The sequence below is a fragment of the Geospiza fortis genome, unplaced genomic scaffold (genome assembly GCF_000277835.1).
Source record: "Geospiza fortis unplaced genomic scaffold, GeoFor_1.0 scaffold496, whole genome shotgun sequence".
NCBI lineage: Eukaryota > Metazoa > Chordata > Aves > Passeriformes > Thraupidae > Geospiza > Geospiza fortis.
The window spans coordinates 571029-590683 of record NW_005054529.1 but is presented as its reverse complement, the minus strand read 5'-3'; the positions used below and the strand labels follow the sequence as shown (position 1 = coordinate 590683).

The following is a 19655-nucleotide window of genomic DNA, read 5'->3' as shown; positions in this document are numbered from 1 at the left end:
AATGTGCCACCCCTGTCCCCAGCAATGTGCCACCCCCGTCCCCAGCAATGTGTCACCGGGTTGGCACTGTCCCCAGCAATGTGCCACCCCTGTCCCCAGCAATGTGTCACCAGGCTGGCACTGCACGGTGCCGACATCAATTCTGAAGCCGTGCCCTGTCCCCAGCAGGTGCCAGGGAGCAGGACCCTTGTCCCCGCCCAGAGCAGCGGCCCAGCTCCAGCTGTGCTCCCCTGCAGATGTTTCTGGGTGGGAAGAGCAGAAGGGAGGACGCAGCACTGCCCATGGCTGCAGCAGCTGGGGACAGGAACCCCAAACACAGGGGGCCAGCCCTCTCAGCTGCCTTCCCACGGCACATCAGACCCCGTGTGCTCACAGGGCAGGCTGGAGCCATGCCCTGGCACAGCTGGCACGGGCAGGGGCAGGGCTGGGGCCTGGGACTGTGCCCAGCAGCACCAGCACCACCTGCACACCCCAGAGCAGGGCACGTCCTGCAAAGCCTGCTGGGCACTGGAGCCCCTGCTCCATGGAGAGAGCCAGCCAGGAGCCAGGAGCACAGTGCCAGGAGTCCCCAGTGCCACTCAGTGCCCCCAGTGCCACCCATTCCCCTCTGGAATGCTGCTGAGACCTGGGCAAGCAGCAAAGCCCCTGGCAGGGAAGCTTGGCTCCTAAAGACAGGGCTAACCTTAACCCCAAATCCCAAACTTAGGGATGTAACGATGGAGCTGCAAATCAGGAGCCATTAAAAACAGAAAGAGTCAGAGCTCTTGATTTCTGCTTCAAGAAAAGCCCCCTCCTCCCCCCTCTTTTATTTAAGTGGAAATTAAAATTGAATTGCTCTGAGCAATTTTATACTTGGTGCCAAAGCAGAGGAGGACTGAGACCTCCAGAAAATATGTGGGCTTTGCCTTCATAGTTAATAATTTAACTGAGGCAATTTTCCTTCCTGAATCCAAACTCAAGACCTTGCCCAGGAAATGCTGATCCATGGTCAGGAATGGGGCACACCTCCTGGGAAAAGAGTCTCAGTGACAAGTCCAAGGCACTGGCAGCCCAGCAAGCCCCCAAGTCCTGCAGTGCTTTTCCCCAGGAGATTTGAGGTTACAGATTTAATTAGGCCGGCGTGGCTTGTACAGGATGTCTGATTTCAAAGTAAAATCGCAGCATTATCCATAATGTTATGCAAAGCGCCATAGCAACAGCGAGGAGCCTTCGAAGAAATGCTAATGAGGGGAGAAATGCTAATGAGGGGAGAAATGCTAATGAGGGGAGCTGTTCTGCACAGCCCAGCCTGGCCAAGCGAAAACAAACACCCCACTTAAAATTCCTAACAAGGACTCACACATCCCTGCACCGGCAAAACCCCACTGCCAGAAATGCCTTATCGAAGCATCCCAGAGAAATCCCTGATCAATCAAAGCATCCCAGAGAAATCCCTCATCAATCAAAGCATCCCAGAGAAATCCCTGATCAATCAAAGCATCCCAGAGAAATCCCTCATCAATCAAAGCATCCCAGAGAAATCCCTGATCAAACCATCCCAGGACCTGCCTCTGGAACAGACCCCCAAACCCCACTGGGCTGGCTGAGAGCTCCTGGAAGGGCTGGCATGTCCACCCAGGGTCCCAGGGAATGTGGAACCTGCTCCCAGCACACAGACCAGGCTCCAGAGGCACAGGATAACCCGATAGGGCTGGGAATAAAGCTCCCCAAACCCAAACTGAGGTGATTTGCTGAAGGACACAAAGCACATGCATGAAAAGGGAAGGGTTAAATCACAGAATCTGCTGAGCTGGGGGATCCATGAGGATCATGGTCCAGCCCTGAGCCCTGCACAGGACACCCCCACGAGTCACCCTTTTCCTGAGAGCAGTTCCAAGCTCTGGGACACAATCATTCCAAACACAAGATTTTACCAACCCAGTGACCCCAATCCTTTGCTTTGTGTCCCAGGTTAGGACAAGGAAAGAACAATGCAGTGAATACCCGGATAAATCAAACTGATTCAAACTTAATCAGGCTAATGAGCTTCAGAAACTTCCTGAAAGGCTGAATCAAGCACATGCAGGGCTGCAGTGCGAGTCCTGGGCAGGCAGCACAGCCGGGGGGAAGCTGTCCCAGGCAGGCAGGGAGTGTCTGCAGAGCCCCTGGAAATGCTGTGACAGAGGTGTCAGAGCACCTGCACCCCAGTGAGGAGAACAGCTTGGCCAGCAGGCTCCCAGGAATGGGTTGGGGCAGCCCAGCATTGCAGCTGAGCTGGGCTCAGGCTGCCTTCAGGTGGGCACGGGCTCTGCCAAGCCCTGCTCCGCTCTGCTCCCAGCTGCTCTGCTGGGCAGGGCTCAGGGACACACAGCCAGAGCTGAGGACCCTGAAGTCATCCAGGGAAATGGAAAAGGTACCCTGAAAACTGGACAAAACCACCCAGGAACGAGTTCAAAGATGTCCTTTCCCTCCCCAAAGCCACTAGTGGATCTTGATTCAGTTGAGTCTGACAGCTCCAGCTGCAACAGAGCTGTCCAAGGTACAATTACAGGCAAACTGACCCTTAACATGGATTATCCTAACAAAAGGGAATTCTGCAATGCCACTCCACTGTAAACCCACATTTTCTATTTATTTAGACAGCTGACACTTTGAAATAAGTGCAAATAAATGCCAGTTTCCTGAGGCACACATCCCATTCCTCATCCCCTCGCTGTGGCCTCAGCTCTACTGGAAATTCTAGGATTTAGCAGCTGCCTTTAATATTTTTCAAGCATGACAGTAATAGAGCAGGAGAGAACAAGCAAAGTGACAGTAGCACCTGGAGAGTTTCAGAGCAGCTTTCAGATGACACATTAAATCCACACACTGGTTCATTCAAAGCAGGGTTCAATATTATAATCTATAAATCAGTATTTGCTTTGCAAAATGTAATGGAAAATGCTAATAGGATTTATTTGTGAAATGAAATTGGATTACATCTTATCTATTTTAACTTGATTTGGTGGAGCATTCCTTCAGCAGCAACCAGCAGCTCCAATGGCTCCTCTCCTGCCGCCCCCCCAGCCTTTTGGGATTCAGGCAGATTCTCAGGCCACCCTTTTTCCAAGGGAAATTAGGGAGGACAGACACAAATTGAGTAGAAAATGCAGCTGCTGGTGTATCAAGCAGTGTAATGAACCCCCTGTAAGTCATTAGAGCCACCACGTGTGCCAGGAGCTCTGTGTTCGTGCAGGGCTGGAAGCTGCCCAGCCCAGAAACCTGAGTTCCACAGACTCATTGAAACCTGGGCACTTTCTGTCCCTGCCTGGGTGACTGAACAGCCTCTCTGTGCCATGAACATCCACGTGCCAACACCTCCCTGCACCAGGAGCGGAGCCCTGGGATGGCACAAGGAATAGTCACAGGATGGCACCAGGAACAGTCATGGGATGGCCCCAGGAGCACAGCCATGGGATGGCCCCAGGAGCACAGCCATGGGATGGCCCCAGGAGCACAGCCATGGGATGGCCCCAGGAGCACAGCCATGGAAGGGCACCAGGAATAGTCATGGAAGGGCACCAGGAGCACAGCCATGGAAGGGCACCAGGAGCACAGCCATCGACTGGCACCAGGAGCACAGCCATGGGATGGCACCAGGAGCACAGCCATGGAAGGGCACCAGGAGCACAGCCATGGAAGGGCACCAGGAGCACAGCCAAGGACGGGCACCAGGAGCACAGCCAAGGACGGGCACCAGGAGCACAGCCAAGGACGGGCACCAGGAGCACAGCCAAGGACGGGCACCAGGAGCACAGCCAAGGACGGGCACCAGGAGCACAGCCAAGGACGGGCACCAGGAGCACAGCCATGGAAGGGCACCAGGAGCACAGCCATGGACGGGCACCAGGAGCACAGCTATGGAATGGCACCAGGAACAGTCATGGGATGGCACCAGGAGCACAGCCATGGAAGGGCACCAGGAACACAGCCATGGAATGGCACCAGGAGCACAGCCATGGAATGGCACCAGGAGCACAGCCATGGGATGGCACCAGCAATACCATCACAGAACAGCACCAGGAGTGCGTGAGAGCAGCAGCAGAGGAAGAGAACTCACAGAATCCTTCAGGTTGGAAAAGCCCCCCAAGACATCAAGTCCAAGCTTCCCACTGCACTGCCAAAGCCACCACCGTCCCACGTCCACAGGCACCAAGTAAAAGGATGGAATTTCTGGGGAGAGAGCCTTGCTCTTACCACTGTGTTATGGAAATGAAGTGCTACTGCACTGTCCCCTGTGCTCCAGGAGCCCTGGAGCGCATCCAGCTCCTCCAGAAGTGCCACTGCACTCTCCTCTGTGCCCCAGGAGCCCTGGCCCCATGACAAGAGCAGTCTGGGCAGCAGGGAGCACCCCAGGTGACAGCAGTGGCCCCACAGTGACAGGGCATGAGGGGCTTTGCTGCCACATCAGCTGGGACAAGGCCTACGGGGGAGACACAAGGCTGACATCTCATATTTGTGACCAACAAAGCTGCCACAGCGACTCCAAAACCAGGAACAAATCACACGCTGGGTAATTGAGGTTAACCAAAGAAAACTGTTAGCATGAACAAGAGAAATTATTCACATTGTCGTGCCTGAGTTTTCTCACATGTTGGAGGGGAAAAGAACATTTCATATCACGCTGAGTGCTCGATCAGACTCAGACCCAAGCTGGGAGCACCTCCCTGGTGTGGAGATCCCAGCAGGTCAGAGCTCTGGTGTCATCAGCACCCAGCAGGTCCCCACAGCAGGTCCCTCTGTCCCTCCTCGGGGAGCAGCTCACACTAAACAGAGGTCAGGACACATCCAGGGACCCAAGCAGAGCTTCTCATCTCCTCACATCACTTCCAGCACCACCACGACAAGAGAAACCAGGAAGGGCTCAGCCCAACATCCACAGCAGCCACCAGCAGCTGCTCAGATCATCACCCAGAATGAGAGTCTGCACCTTGAGCTCACTCAGTGACACCCAGGTGCCAGAGCACAGCCCCCTCAGCCACTGTGACCAAGCCAGCAGCTCCTGCAGCCTGCTGCTGCTGCAGACTGTCCTTCTGCAGCACGCTGAGGCAATAACAAATAGCAGCACTTACAGTTTACTGTGACTTTGACTTTCTTCACGTCCGGCACCGAGACGTCGTTCTCCGCGCTGCACTCGTACTCCCCAGCCTGGTCCCTGGTGATGCCGTAGATGTCCAGGTACTGCCCGCTCTCAAAGGGCTTGGCTGGAATGGAAGAACCACAGGAGGAAATTACTGCAGGCTGAGCACACGGCTCCTGAAACCCAACACCTGCACAGCAGCCAGAGTTTAACAGGCTCAGCCAGTGCAGCTCCACGCAGCAGCCCCAGCTCCAAGGGCAGGTGACACCCCCAAACTCCTGGAGCTGGCCAGAGGTCCTCTCCTGACCCAGCTCCACAGAGAAGCTCAACAACCCCGAGATAGACCAGGGTAATTTGTACCTGATGGATGCCACAGAACAGAGCAGCTGTGGCTGCCCCAGAAGTGTCCCAGGCCAGGCTGGACAGGCCTTGGAGCACCCTGGGACAGGGGACGGTGTCCCTGCCATGGCAGGGTGGACAAGACGAGCTGTAAATCCGCCCCAAACCAGCCCAGCACTGCACCATTCCTGCCTTCAGAGCTCAGCATCCCTGAGTGCTGATGGTTTCAGAGCCCAGCCTGCCCTGCAGGGTGGAGCAAAGCCAGCCCAGGGCCAGCTGCAGGGACCAAAGGCACTCCTGGAGCAGCTGATCCCAGCCTATAATTAACGGGATCCAGTAATTAACAGCTCTCCTGGCCACAGGACCCAGAGGAATGGGATCTGGGTGTCACACAGGAATAAGGACAGTCCCTGAGTGATTGCCAGGACAGGCAGAGATCTCCCTGCTGGGAGAGGACAGAGAGCCAAACAGAAACATTGGTGTCCAGCCTGCTCTGTGCCCTGGAACCCACTGGGAACTGATCACAGCCAGGAACACTGGCCCAGCTCAACTGGAACCCACTGGGAACTGATCACAGCCAGGAACACTGGCCCAGCTCAACTGGAACCCATCAGGAATTGTCCCAGAACACTGACCCAGCTCCAGGGACACTGGAACCCCTCAGGAATTGTTCCAGAACACTGACCCAGCTCCAGGGACACTGGAACCCACTGGGAATTGTCCCAGAACACTGACCCAGCTCCAGGGACACTGGAACCCACTGGGAATTGTCCCAGAACACTGACCCAGCTCCAGGGACACTGGAACCCACTGGGAATTGTCCCAGAACACTGACCCAGCTCCAGTTACACTGGAACCCCTCAGGAATTGTTCCAGAACACTGGAGCCCATCAGGAATTGTTCCAGAACACTGACCCAGCTCCAGGAACATTGGAAACCATCAGGAATTGTTCCAGAACACTGACCCAGCTCCAGGAACACTGGAACCCCTCAGGAATTGTTCCAGAACACTGGAAGCCATCAGGAATTGTTCCAGAACACATCTGTCCCCCCCTGACACGGGGCACAGGCGCTTCCCCAGCCCCTCCCAGCCCTCCCCTGCTGTCCCCACCTGGCAGGGAGTGTTTGGTGTCCCTCACCTGGAGCTGCTCCTGCTCCCAGCTGTGCTCCCGGCCTCTCCATGGCCAATTAATGGGTTTGGGTTCCTCACAAGGCGCTCACCACATCACAAACCCCAAGAAGTTCAGTGCCGTCATTACTGCAGCACAGCTCTCACAGCAGCCACCACCACAGGTGCTGGAAATTATAGGTCTACGGGTTTAAAAGCCTTGCTGGAAGTGTTTTCCCAGCCTGAAAGCCTTTAATTGGCTGTTAATAACTGTGCCTTTGGGAGCTCTGGGAAAAGCCCAGGAGGGCAGCGGGGACAAGGCAGAGCTGTTATGTCCTGGCCATCAAGGGGTGAATTATTGGTGCCTCTGCACAAGCCTGGGCTTGGCTGGCTCTGGAAGGAGGGGAGAACACTGGGCTGGCTCTGATAATTGGAGCTCTGACATATCTCCTGAGATCCACACGCTGCTCGTTCAAAAGTGCAACATTTCTCAGGTAAAAATGAACTGATATCTGTGGGAATAAGCTCAGCCTGCATTTAAAACTCTCATTTTCATTGCGTTCTATGAGTTATTAATGAGTTCATCTGCTTTTATTGAAAAGTAAGAAATGCTTCCTATTTATCATTAAATTGTCAAAAAGAAGGAGATCCTGCTCATTTCTGTGCCACGCTTTTGGGCAGTTTTAGTTTGTATCTCACTAAGATTTTGATCTCACTCTCGTCCCTCAGTTCCTCCACAAAGCCCCAATTATTTGACCATCTTAGCTGGGGTATTCTTCTCCTGACAAGCGTATTTTAAAGTGAATTCTTTAAAGGATTTTAAGAAGGCCTGAGGATTTCCAGGAGTGCCTTTAATTGTTCCTGACGGGATGCTCAAAGGTCTGCAAAGGCCCTTTCTGAGGAGCGTCCCTCAGAAAGCCCCAGCTGCAGGGTAATGTCACCTCACCAGAGCAGCGGCTCCTGGCACTGGATGTCACTAAATTGGATCCTGATACCAAACCCCCTGGGGCTGGTACCTACAAGTCCTGTTAAAAAGAAAAGGCCAAAATCCCCATAACTGAGCCCAGAGGACGTGGCCTTTTTCACACAGAGCTGTGGCTTGGGAGGTGGATTTGGGAGGGATTTCATTGCTGATCCAAAGGCAAAGGGAGGAATCCCACCCAGCCGTGTCCATTGGGTGCTCTGCTGCCTTTAAACTGTTAATTAATCCCCGTGTTTGATAGCAGGCACCATTGATTTAAGGACGAGCCATGCCTTCATCAGCTGAGCAATCCCTCCAGGATAACCAGCGGGCCATGAAATTCCTATCAAATACTCATAACAACCCTCAGCTCCCTGAGAGGCTGCAGGAGGGCTGAGCCAGGCAGGCCATCAGCAGTGCCCCATGAATGTCACTGCTCGCAGGAAGGGCTGGTGGAGGAGCCAAGGCCACCTGAGCCATCCCCCACTGTCACAGACATCTTTTATGAAAATTCCTTTCCTTGGGAGTTTTCCTCCTGAGAAGCTGAGAGGCCTCAGGAACAAAATGTAACCAATGGTTATCTGCTGCTGTGGAATGCAACAGGTGCATCTGTGATTGGTCTCAGGTGGTTGTTTCTAATTAATGGCCAATCACAGCCCAGCTGGCTCAGACACAGAGCCCGAGCCACAAGCCTTTGTTATCATTCTTTCTTTTTCTATTCTTAGCCAGCCTTCTGATGAAATCCTTTCTTCTATTCTTTTAGTATAGTTTTAATGTAATATATATCATAAAATAATAAATCAGCCTTCTGAAGCATGGAGTCAGATCCTCATCTCTTCCCGCAACCTGAGACCCCTGTGAACACGGTCACAACCCCATGTCCCAGGGAGTGCAGGTTTTGGGTGTTTTCCAGGGAACATTGCTCATCCATGCCTCCAGCTGACCAGAGCTTCCTCCAAAGGTGTGACCGTGTTTGTGGCTCGGCTCTGTGTCTGAGCCAGCTGGGCTGTGATTGGCCATTAATTAGAAACAACCACATGAGACCAATCACAGATGCACCTGTTGCATTCCACAGCAGCAGATAACCATTGGTTACATTTTGTTCCTGAGGCCTCTCAGCTTCTCAGGAGGAAAACTCCTAAGGAAAGGAATTTTCAGAAAATATCCTGGCTACACAGAGGAGCCTTCCACAGGAGCTGGGGCTGTTCTGGATCCCTGGCAGTGTCCCAGGCCAGGCTGGACAGCGCTTGGAGCTCCCTGGGACAGTGGGAGGTGTCCCTGCCCATGGCACTGGGTGGCTCTGAGGTCCCAACCCAAACCATTCCAGGATTCCTGACCCAGGAGAAAATAATCCCTGGGTTTGAGCTCTCTGTGCCAAAGCAGCCTGGGGAAGCAGGTCACTGCCAGGCTGTGGAGCCCCTGCCAATGGAACTGGAGCTGCAGAGTCAGGAAAGTGCAGTTTGAGATCATTCCCCCAGTGTGGTGAATTCCTGAGCAGCCCCTCGGTGCAGAGGGGAGGCAGGGGCAGAGCAGCTCCTCTCTGCTCAGAGACCCACAGTGCACAATTGCTTTGGTCTGGGGGGAAAACAACAGCAATATCCTCCCCAGCAATATCTGCTCCCTGCTTGGGAGTTAGCAAGAAAAAAGAAACAAGCCAGAAACTTCTTTCTAAGACTTCCAGCTTTAAAGCCATCTGTAAGCAGGGGAGGGAGCATTTGAAGAGTTGGCCCTTTGTACACAGGCAAAGCCCTGGAAATCCGATAATAATCCCTGTCAGCTGAGGATTTGCAGCCTGGAAATGCAGGTTTGAAGCACTGGCACTCCAGCAGAGCCCTTCTCCTCTCTGTCAGGGGCAGGGGGCTCTGACAGGGCTGCCTCACCTCCAGCTGGGTTTGCTGCTCAGGATTTAGGGAGGCTTTGCTCAATCCCTCCCTCAAACAACAGCAGTGTTCTTTCTGCAGAGTGGGCAGAATGAACTCCGAGGTGCCAAGGACCTGCCTGCATTCCACGTGGGGAAACCTGCCTTTATCCACAGTGTCTGCAGCCCTGCTCCTGCAAATGCAGGCCCATCCCCACGTCCACTCATCCTCCTGCCCTGGGAAAATTGCTGACCAGCGGTGATGGAGATTAAACTGAGAGAAAAAGGAAAGAGAGCAGGGAAGAGCTGAAAAATATGGAGCTGGAAGTAACCAGGGATCCCAAAATCCTGGAATGGTCTGGGTTGGAAGGGATCTTAAATCTCATTTCACTCCACTGTTCCATGGCAGGGACACCTCCCACTGTCCCAGGCTGCTCCAGCCTGGCCTTGGGCACTGCCAGGGATCCAGGGGCAGCCACAGCTTCTCTGGGCACTCAGGGCCTTGCAGGGAAGAATTCCATCCCAGGGTCTGATCCAAAGTGACCCTCCTTCACCTTAATTCCACTGTCCCTGCCTCCCTGAGCATCCCTTCCTTCCCCAGCTGGGGAGGCTCCCCTTGGGAAACTCCTGCCAAAACCAAAGTGGAGAAGGATTTTGATGCACAGCACCTGAATTTTGCCAAAGAGAAACGTTTTATCAGGAGATTTCTGAGTGTCAGTCGCTGCTGCTGCCAGCAGAGCTTTGCCCAGGCATCGGTGGGACACGGCAGAGCTGAAGCTGGAGCGTGGTCCCTGGCAGAGCTTCATCCTTTAACATTCTGCCTTCATTCCTAAACTATCGATGCTGCACTTTGCTGGGAAATGTCAGAACAAAATAAGTAATACCTGCAATTTATTCGGGTGACATTTCAACAATACAGATTTGGAGATTACAACCCGCAGCCCGCCGCTGTTACGCTGAGTGGGGAGATTTGCTGGATTTACATAATGGGGCTGTGTAATGAATATTTATAGAACGCCAGCATTTACATAATGACTGCAAGTTAAACATGCACAATAAAGATTCCGGGCCAATAATTTACGGACTAAGTTTAAAAATCACCTTGAAATGCATTTTATTTTTATTCCTATGAAAGGTTCAATTTATCTCTTGTTCAGAAAAATTGAATCTGACCTCATGCGAGTCGAGGCTGTGTTGATGTAAATCATGATCATATCCTGGAATTAGTCTACATTGAGTCATTTGTATTCAGAGATTTCAGTTCCTTATCTTTTAGCAGCAGCTTTGACAAACAATTTGAGAATATTCTAAATATGCTTGGTTAATATAATTTAGTGCTGGATGGGAGATGCGCTGCCTGCCCGGGAGCCTCATTAGTGCCGCTGGGAATTACAGCCAGAACGGGCAGGAATTAGCAAGTGCAGATGAGGCTGAGGCAGGAGAGGAGCTGCAGGCAGAATACCAACACTCTCTGCCTCTCCTGGCTTGGTGGCCAGGCTGGGTTTGCTGGGTGGGCTGTGGCGCACCTGTGGTGTGCACACCTGTGTACACCTGGTCAGTGCCCCGGGCCCTGAACCTGCTCTGGGGCACACAACAGCCCCTGCCAGCCCGTGCTGCCACATTTCTCTTCACAGAGAAAAGCAAGGCACAGTTCTTCCCAAGGATTTCTGAGATTCACGTTCTCTGAACCTCAGAGAAAGGGAAAACACAGTTCTTACCACTTGCTGTGCCTGTGTTGTGCCAAAGCAGAATGCAAGGTAGAGATTGTTTACCCGGAGTGATGGTGTTTGGTTTCCTCGGCCTGTCAGGGCCAGCTCTGTGTGTGTGTTGGGAGATTCTGGGCAGTGTGAGCAGAGTTGAGTGCTTGGCAGATTCACTTTAGATGAAATGTATACAGTATAGTATAATAAAGTAATTAATTAACCTTCTGATACCCATGGAGCCCTCCTGATCATTCTCTCCCCGTCATCAGAGTCCCCTTTGATTTACAGTAAGCGCTGGGCTTGCTCCCTTCACCTTGGACAGGATTTCTGAGCCCTTTGCAGCCTGTGCTCTCCCTCCCCAGGCCCTGCTGTGTCTGTGAATCCCCAGGGCACAGAATCCCAGATCACAGGGATGGTGGGAGTGTCCAGGGTGGGGCTGGATGGGGCTGGGAGCAAGGAGCACATCCAGGGGGGTCCCTGAAAGCCCTTCTGACTCCCTGCATTGATCCCCACAGATTCACTTGGGTTGGGAAGTGCCTCTGAGCCCCTGGATCCGCCTGGCCGTGTCCCCAGGTGCCACCTCTGCATTTTGCCCGGGCTCCAGATGAGGATGCTGTGCTCCCCCTCGGCCCCTGCTGCAGCCTGAGTGCAATGATTCTCCTTTTCCCTGCTCCCTCTCCAGGAGCATCACCCCAGCTCCTTTCTGCAGCCACTCAAACGCTTTAAGCCATTAATCCAAAGTATCACCAGGGCTTCCAATAAAATTTTATTTGACATTTAGTTAAAATCCATTTTCTGCTACAACTGAATTTTTCCTCTAGTCCCTTGATGGACACTTCAGGCCGAATTCATTGTCATTGTTTTAAAGGTCAAAAGTGAGGGTTTTTTCCCAGATCTTGCTTTGTAAAGCCAACTGTTCCTCAGGATGATGAGAGGCTGTGGCAGCCCACGGAACCCTTCTGGTCTGTAATTACAGGATTTTACAGGGGCTGCGGGAGCAGAGCAATCCCTCTCTGCACTGCCAGCTCTGGCTGCAGAGTCCCCGTGACAGAGGCAGTGCCTGGGACAGGGCTGGGGAGCACAAAATCCTCATTGCCGGAGCAGGGATCTCCCCAGAGCCCTGCTTTGCTCACAGGGAGCAGCTGCAGTGGCCCTGACATCGGCCAAAACCTTTCCTTTCAGTGTGCTTTGAGGGGCCAAAGGGATACATGGAAATATCAAACAGCAGGGATGCTCTCAGTTGCCGTTTTGTTCACAATTTTTCACACCCATCATTTCATTCGTTCAGCAAAACCATTCTGATAAGCTGTACCATGGAGTAATGGTTCAGAGGTGAGGAATCCTGGAATATCCTGAGGGAGGAACCCACCAGGACCGTAAATCCCAACCCCGACACCCCAAAAATCCCACCCTGTAGCAGTGGAAGAAATGACAGCAAACTAGACCTACTGCATGGCCTGTTGCTGTGTTTCATTTCCCACTGCTAGGGAGCCCCGTGTGCTCCTCATTTCATCCTAGCTTGGGTTTTAACTGGAATTGTTGGATCCATGGCTGAGATTACAACACATGTAGGGACATATATCCATATTTAGGGTGCTCTGTCCTCATCACTGTGTGGTGGTGATGCCTGAAGTTTGAGCTTTCATGTTTTCCAGATTCTGTACTGCGTTGGTGTGTAACTCTGAACTTCATATAAATGTCAGCAAGCTCTCCTCACAGCTCAGTCCCACAGAACAATCCTTTTGCTCTCCTCGGTCCCACAGAACAATCCTTTTCCAGCCCAGAACCAAGGACACCACTGCAGCTCCAGCCCCAAAAAGTGCAAACAGCAGGGAATGGTGGGGAGCAAGCTGGGAGGGTGGGACTGCAGAACCTGGGGCTGGAATTGGACAATGAACCCAATATGGAAATGGACAAAAACTTATCAAAATGTGATAACTCCTGACTCAGGGTCCATCTTGGTGTAGAGCCATGGCCAGGCTCTTGCACTGCCCAAGGTGTGTCCTGTGAATGCCTTTTAATAAATCCACACTTTATTCCTGTAGCTCTGCCCAGCTCTGCTGCAGGAGCCCCCCAAGGCTGTCGCAGACATCTTTTATGGAAAATCCTTTCCTTGGGAGTTTTCCTCCTGAGAAGCTGAGAGGCCTCAGGAACAAAATGTAAGCAATGGTTATCTGCCGCTGTGGAATGCAGCAGGTGCATCTGTGATTGGTCTCATGTTGGTTGTTTCTAATTAATGGCCAATCACAGCCCAGCTGGCTCAGACAGAGCCAAGCCACAAGCCTTTGTTATCGTTCCTTCTTTTCTATTCTTATCTAGCCTTCTGATGAAATCCTTTCTTCTATTCTTTTAGTATAGTTTTAGTATATAATTTTCTTTTAATATAATATATATCATAAAATAATCAATCAGCCTTCTGAACCATGGAGTCAGATCCTCGTCTCTCCCCTCCTCCTCAGACCCCTGTGAACACGGTCACACCAGGCACCATCCCAGCCCTGCCAGCCCCAGCCCAGACTCCCTCAGGGGCACGGGGGTGGCACAGCCCTGGTGCTGCTGCCCCTGTGCCCTCCCCAGGCACTCACCAGAGGGGGAGATGTGTCTCCAGGAGATGGAGGGCTCTGGTTTCCCCGTGGCCAGGCACACCAGGGTGACGTTGCTGCCCTCGTTCACCACGATGTCGCTGGAGATCCGGAATATCTTGGGAGAGACTGCAACGAGAGGGACAGGGCTGTCAGGGGGCTGGGGCCTGTCACAGACAACTTTTATGAAAAGTCCTTTCCTTAGGAGTTTTACTGCTGAGAAGCTGAGAGGCCTCAGGAACAAAATGTAAACATTGATTATCTGCTGCTGTGGAATGCAACAGGTGCATCTGTGATTGGCCCATGTTGGATATTTCTAATTAATGACCAATCACAGCCCAGCTGGCTCGGACAGATAGTCCAGGACACAAACCTTTGTTATCATTCTTTCTTTTTCAATTCTTAGCCAGCCTTCTGATGAAACCTTTTCTTCTATTCTTTTAGTATGGTTTTAATGTAATATATATCATAAAATAATAAATCAGCCTTCTGAACCATGGAGTCAGATCCTCGTCCCTTCCCTCATCCCAAGAACCCCTGTGAGTGCTGTCACAGGGGCCACCAGCAGGGACACAGCACACACAGGGCCCGAGGGACACTGCAGAACCTCCCCGAGGGCAGCCCAGCAGCTCAGCCCTGGTTCCAAACCCCACAACCAAAAGCAGCATTTTCCTGTGTGTGTGCAGAGCTCCTGGAAGATGGATGCTCCTGCTCAAGGGAAGGCTGAGCTTGCTCCTGGCAGTTTGCAAAGGAGACAAAAATGGGTTTTTCTGGTGCCTTTAAAAATTAATGATGCTGTTCCAGCCACTCTGTGTGCGCCTGGAGAATCCGAGCTGCTCACGGAGAGGACTAAAACACATTTATTGTGTTGTTTCCTCCCGCTTTGGGGCTCCTCCATTCCCCTCACCCAAGTGCTGCCCAGCTGGGGCTTTCTCTCCCTGGTTTTGCTGTGTGCCAGCCCCAATCCCCCCATGAAGATCTGACCCACAAGGACTGTGCAGGCTTTTGCTGCATTCTGGGGCTTCCCACCAGGAACTTTCCAGGCTTTCTGCGGGGAGATTGGAGCTGTGACATGGTAGAAGGTGGAGAATTTTCCAGACTTACAGAGTGCAGATTAAGTGATTTCCTCTTAAGTATGAGCTTTGTTCCATTCCTAATTGACTGGGCTCTCCTTTAATCTGGGCTTTGCAGCGAGGAAATTAAATCAAAGCTCGTTGAGGATGTCTGTAAGTCTCGTTACAATGACACTGAGCAGGTCACAGCACTGATGCATTTCCAAAACAGAATTAGAAAAGGGATGAATCTGCGAGGTCCATTAATTAAAACAACCCCCAAACAAGCAGGGAGCCGCAGCCCTGCTGCACAGTGTAATCCTGTCAGATGCCACAAGTGATACAGTCTGATCTGGGGCTGATGGCAAACCGTGGATGTTATTATTGGCAGTGATTTCCCAGGAACATCGTCCTGCCAGGGGTAGAAATTGGCTCCCACAGCATTTCTGGAGCCTCACAGTTTGAGACAAATCAGGATTTCTGCTGTATCAGTATGCTGCTAATTTTTCTGCTATTTCCTGCCTGATAGGGATCATTACATTCAGATCACTAAAATCTGCGGAATTTATTAATTATGTCTCCAATATGTGTGCAGCATCACAACGGAATGTTAATATTTATTAGGAATTAAAAAATGTTTGTTTTGCATCCGTATTTCTTCCCACACCTCTGAAGACTCTGATCCTGGAGCAGATTTGGCATTTAAAATCTGCTCTGCTGAGCCTGGAGCGCACATTAAACCCTTCACAGAGCTACTCCCCACTTCAGCAGCTCATGCCTCCCACCCAGATCACGTGGAGCTGTGAAGGTCAGGGGAAAATTAAATAAAGCAGCAAATAAACATTTATTCAGAAAATGGATTAACAGAAGGCCAGAGAAATGAGATAATAAACAAGGAGGAAAGAGGAATTAAACTCCCAAGTAAATTTGGTGCGGGCGTCCAGCATGGAAAGTGCTTTGCAGTCATCTGGCTTTTTCTTTTTTAATGGTTAATTAAAACATTAATTTAATGTTAATGTTTTAAGGTAAACCCTTCCCTTTTGCACAATGTTTTTAATCGAAACCTTCCCTTCTTGGGCAGGGTGTGTGACACAGGCTGGGGAGCAGCTGCAGGAGGAAGACTGAGGGAACCAGGGATGTTCAGCCATGGGAAAAGAAGGCTCAGGAGGGACCTGAGCTCGCCTGGTTCCAGGATTTACAGGACTAAAGCAGGTGGAGACCCCTTCTCAATGCAGCCCAGTGTTGGGAGGGGAGGTTGGAGCTGTTTGTCAGGGACGTGACTCAGGAGGTCCTGGCTGGGCTGACAGCCCCCAGTTCCACAGTTCCACAATTAATTCCACAATTACTCAATGAATTCCACAATTCCACAATTCCACAATGAATTTCCCAATGAATTCCGCAATGAATTCCACAATTCCTCAATGAATTCCACAATTCCACAATGAATTTCCCAATAAATTCCACAATGAATTCCACAATTCCACAGTGAATTCCCCAATGAATTCCACAATGAATTGCACAATGAATTCCACAATTCCACAGTGAATTCCACAATGAATTCCACAATGAATTGCACAATGAATTGCACAATGAATTCCACAATTCCACAGTGAATTGCACAATGAATTCCACAATTCCACAGTGAATTCCACAATTCCCCAGTGAATTCCCCAATGAATTCTGCAATCAATTCCCTCCAGCAGCCCACCTTTGGCAGCAGCAGGAGCTGCCCAGACCAATTCCAAAATTAATTTCACAATTCCTCAATTAATTCCACAGTGAATTCCACAATTACACAACAAATTCCACAATTCCACAACGAACTCCACAACGAATTCCACAATCCCACAATGAATTCCGCAATGAACTCCACAGTTCCCCAGTGAATCCCCCAATGAATTCCACAATTCCACAATGAATTTCCCAATGAATTCCGCAATGAATTCCACAATTCCTCAATGAATTCCACAATGAATTCCCCAATGAATTCCACAATTAATTCCACAATTCCACAATGAATTTCCCAATGAATTCCCAGTGAATTTCCCAATTAATTCCACAATTCCACAGTGAATTCCCCAATGAATTCCACAATGAATTGCACAATGAATTCCACAATTCCACAGTGAATTCCACAATTCCCCAGTGAATCCCCCAATGAATTCCGCAATCAATTCCCTCCAGCAGCCCACCCCTGGCAGCAGCAGGAGCTGCCCAGGCCGTGGGGGTGGCTGTCCCCTCCCTCCCTGAGCCCCCAGTGCTGCAGGGACACCCTGGGACTGCAGGGGAGCCCTGGGTTCCTCTGGGCAATAAATTGATAAATTTGATTTGATCAGCATGGGAAATAGCTGGGAATCACTGCCAGGACACAGGAAACAGATTCTTGCTCTTCTCTCTATGGCCTGGGCATGATAATTGGGTTTTATGAGAAATCCATTGAAAAATTAACCTGTGCTTGTGAGGGTGATTAAGCTCCATTCCCACTCACTGAGAATCCTCAGCCTTCCCTGCCCCAAACCCCCTCCCTGCCTCATGCCCTCAGGGATTTCAGCCTGGCAGCAAAACCCTAAATTCCTGTTCTTTCCTCCTCCTGTTCTTCCCATTGTAATCAGAAAGACAAAGCAACTTGTGCCTGGAAAACCACACACACAGCCAGAACAGTCAAACCATGGAGTTCTGGAATCATTAAGGCTGGGAAAGAGCTCTAAGAACATCATGTCCCACCATCATTTTGAGGGGGGAAAAAGGGGGAAAACACAACAGGCAATCAAAGGAAAGATTTGAGGAAAAAACCAAACCCAAAGCAGGTTGCAATGGAATAGTTAAATATCTTTAAAATGGCTCAAAATGTCAGGATTGCAGAGAATCCCCCCAAAAGCTGGACTGTGCAAGGCTCACTCTGCCAGGTGACAGTCCTGTGCTGCAAAATCCAGAATTGCCATCAAGGAGCTGCTTGGAAGGCTCCCAGAAACTGGGACCCACTGCAGGGTGAAACCTGCCCGGATTTCACCAAGGGCTCCATATTATTTGTGTGATGAAATCCCAGAATGGTTTGGGTTGGAATGGACCTCAGAGCCACCCAGTGCCACCCCTGCCATGGCAGGGACACCTCCCACTGTCCCAGGTGCTCCAGCCCCAGTGTCCAGCCTGGCCTTGGGCACTGCCAGGGATCCAGGGGCAGCCACAGCAAATCTGGGCACTCTGTGCCAGCCCCTGCCCACCCTGCCAGGGAACAATTCCCAATTCCCAATCTCCCATCCAGCCCTGCCCTCTGGCAGTGGGAGCCATTCCCTGTGCCCTGTCCCTCCATCCCTGGTAAAATAAACCCTCCACCTGCCTGGCAAACCCAGGCACTGCTTCCATCCTCTGCCCTGGAAACAGCACTGATCCCCTGAACAGTGAATGCCACACCCCAAATCCCTGATTTTAAACTGAAACCAACCCTAAACATCTCCAATAATTATTCCCAGCAAACTCCTTGGTGTGGTTGAACATCTTACATCCTAAGTATAGATCACAAAAAAAGACAACTGTGCTTTTCGGGGTAGTAACATTTTTTATCAATACTTACTGAAAATTGCTCTGCTTTTTATACTTTTTTTTTTTCATTTCATACTTAGATCAGCCCAATATTTACAGAGCAGTGAAATGCCCCCACCACAAACAGCATTTCCAGAGTGTGTTGAGCAGAGGTCTAAACGAGGAGAGCTTTTGCAGCAGGAGCCCTCCCCTCTGACAATCAGTCACCAGCGGGGACAGCTCCCAGCCCCTTTGCTTTTGCATTTCCATGATTAGTTCCTCGAGGCACTTTGATTGAAGAGCGTTGCCCAAAGGTCTCCACCTCCTCCTAATTAAACACAATTTGTCTCAAACACAGCAGCTTTGGCAAAGTGGGGCTGAGGAAATAAATGATGGTGGGCTAGGAAGAGAAATGGTTTCATCTCCAGCCTTCATTTATTTCCAATTCCGGCCAGCGCCGAGGCGTGACACAAGGTCTCACAAAAGTGGCACTTGCCTAAGTTTGGGAGGAATCCTCTCCCTCCTTGAGATCCATGGCAGTCACCAGCATCTCTGTAAATTCATGGGGCACCACTGGTGTTCACAACTCTATCTTCACCTGTTTTCTGTGGCCAGCTTATCTGAGACCAGTCTGAGGACATTGTCAGGGTGTGAGTGGAAAAGGAATGATCCTGTTTGGGAATTCTGTGCCGCTGGGGTGAGGCCTGAGTCTGTGGCTTGTGCCTCTCCACCTTTCCTCCTGCCAGGGCAGTTCAGCTGTCCCAGTGGGACACTCCTGGAATGTCCCAGTGGGACACTCCTGGGATGTCCATCTGTCCCAGTGGACACTCCTGGGATGTCCATCTGTCCCCACTCCTGGGATGTCCGTCTGTCCCAGTGGACACTCCTGGGATGTCCATCTGTCCCAGTGGGACACTCCTGGGATGTCCGTCTGTCCCCACTCCTGGGATGTCCGTCTGTCCCAGTGGGACGCTCCAGGACCACAGAGCACGAGGAGCAGGAGGTGCAGCTCAGCCTTCCCCCCTCCCTGGAAAAGCTTTCAGACACTCCACGAGCTCCTTTCAGCGAGCAGCACTCTGCAATCAGAGCTCTGCCAACTGTTTAATCATGGAAATGGAGCCAAAAAGTTATAAAGGGCAAAAATAACGATAAAAAAAGCAACCTCCTGGTGGCTGGAGCCAAAGCCCTCGCAGCTGGGCACTGATTGCTGGCTGAGCAGGGCCCCATTGCTGGGGCTTATTAATGCCCAGGGCTGGGACAGGGCTCTGGAAGGGCAGGGATGGCTCTCCAGCCAGCATCAGCACAGAGAGGGGGCTGTGAATGGTTTCCTGGGCTCTGGAAGGGCAGGGATGGCTCTCCAGCCAGCACCAGCACAGAGAGGGGGCTGTGAATGGTTTCCTGGGCTCTGGAGGGGCGGGGAGGGGGCCCCAGCGCG

At 51.5% G+C, this 19655-nt stretch overlaps 1 protein-coding gene across 1 annotated transcript in view; it reads right to left on the bottom strand.

Moving 5' to 3' along the window:
• The window catches only part of NEGR1 (neuronal growth regulator 1), a gene marked incomplete at its 5' end in the record, with an annotated part of 99363 nt that overhangs the window by 61868 nt on the left and 17840 nt on the right, over positions 1-19655 (bottom strand). Inside the window, 2 exons of the mRNA XM_005429165.2 lie at positions 5091-5222; positions 13653-13778. Coding sequence (XP_005429222.1) covers positions 5091-5222; positions 13653-13778 — 258 coding nt within the window. The remainder of the gene's footprint in view (positions 1-5090; positions 5223-13652; positions 13779-19655) is intronic.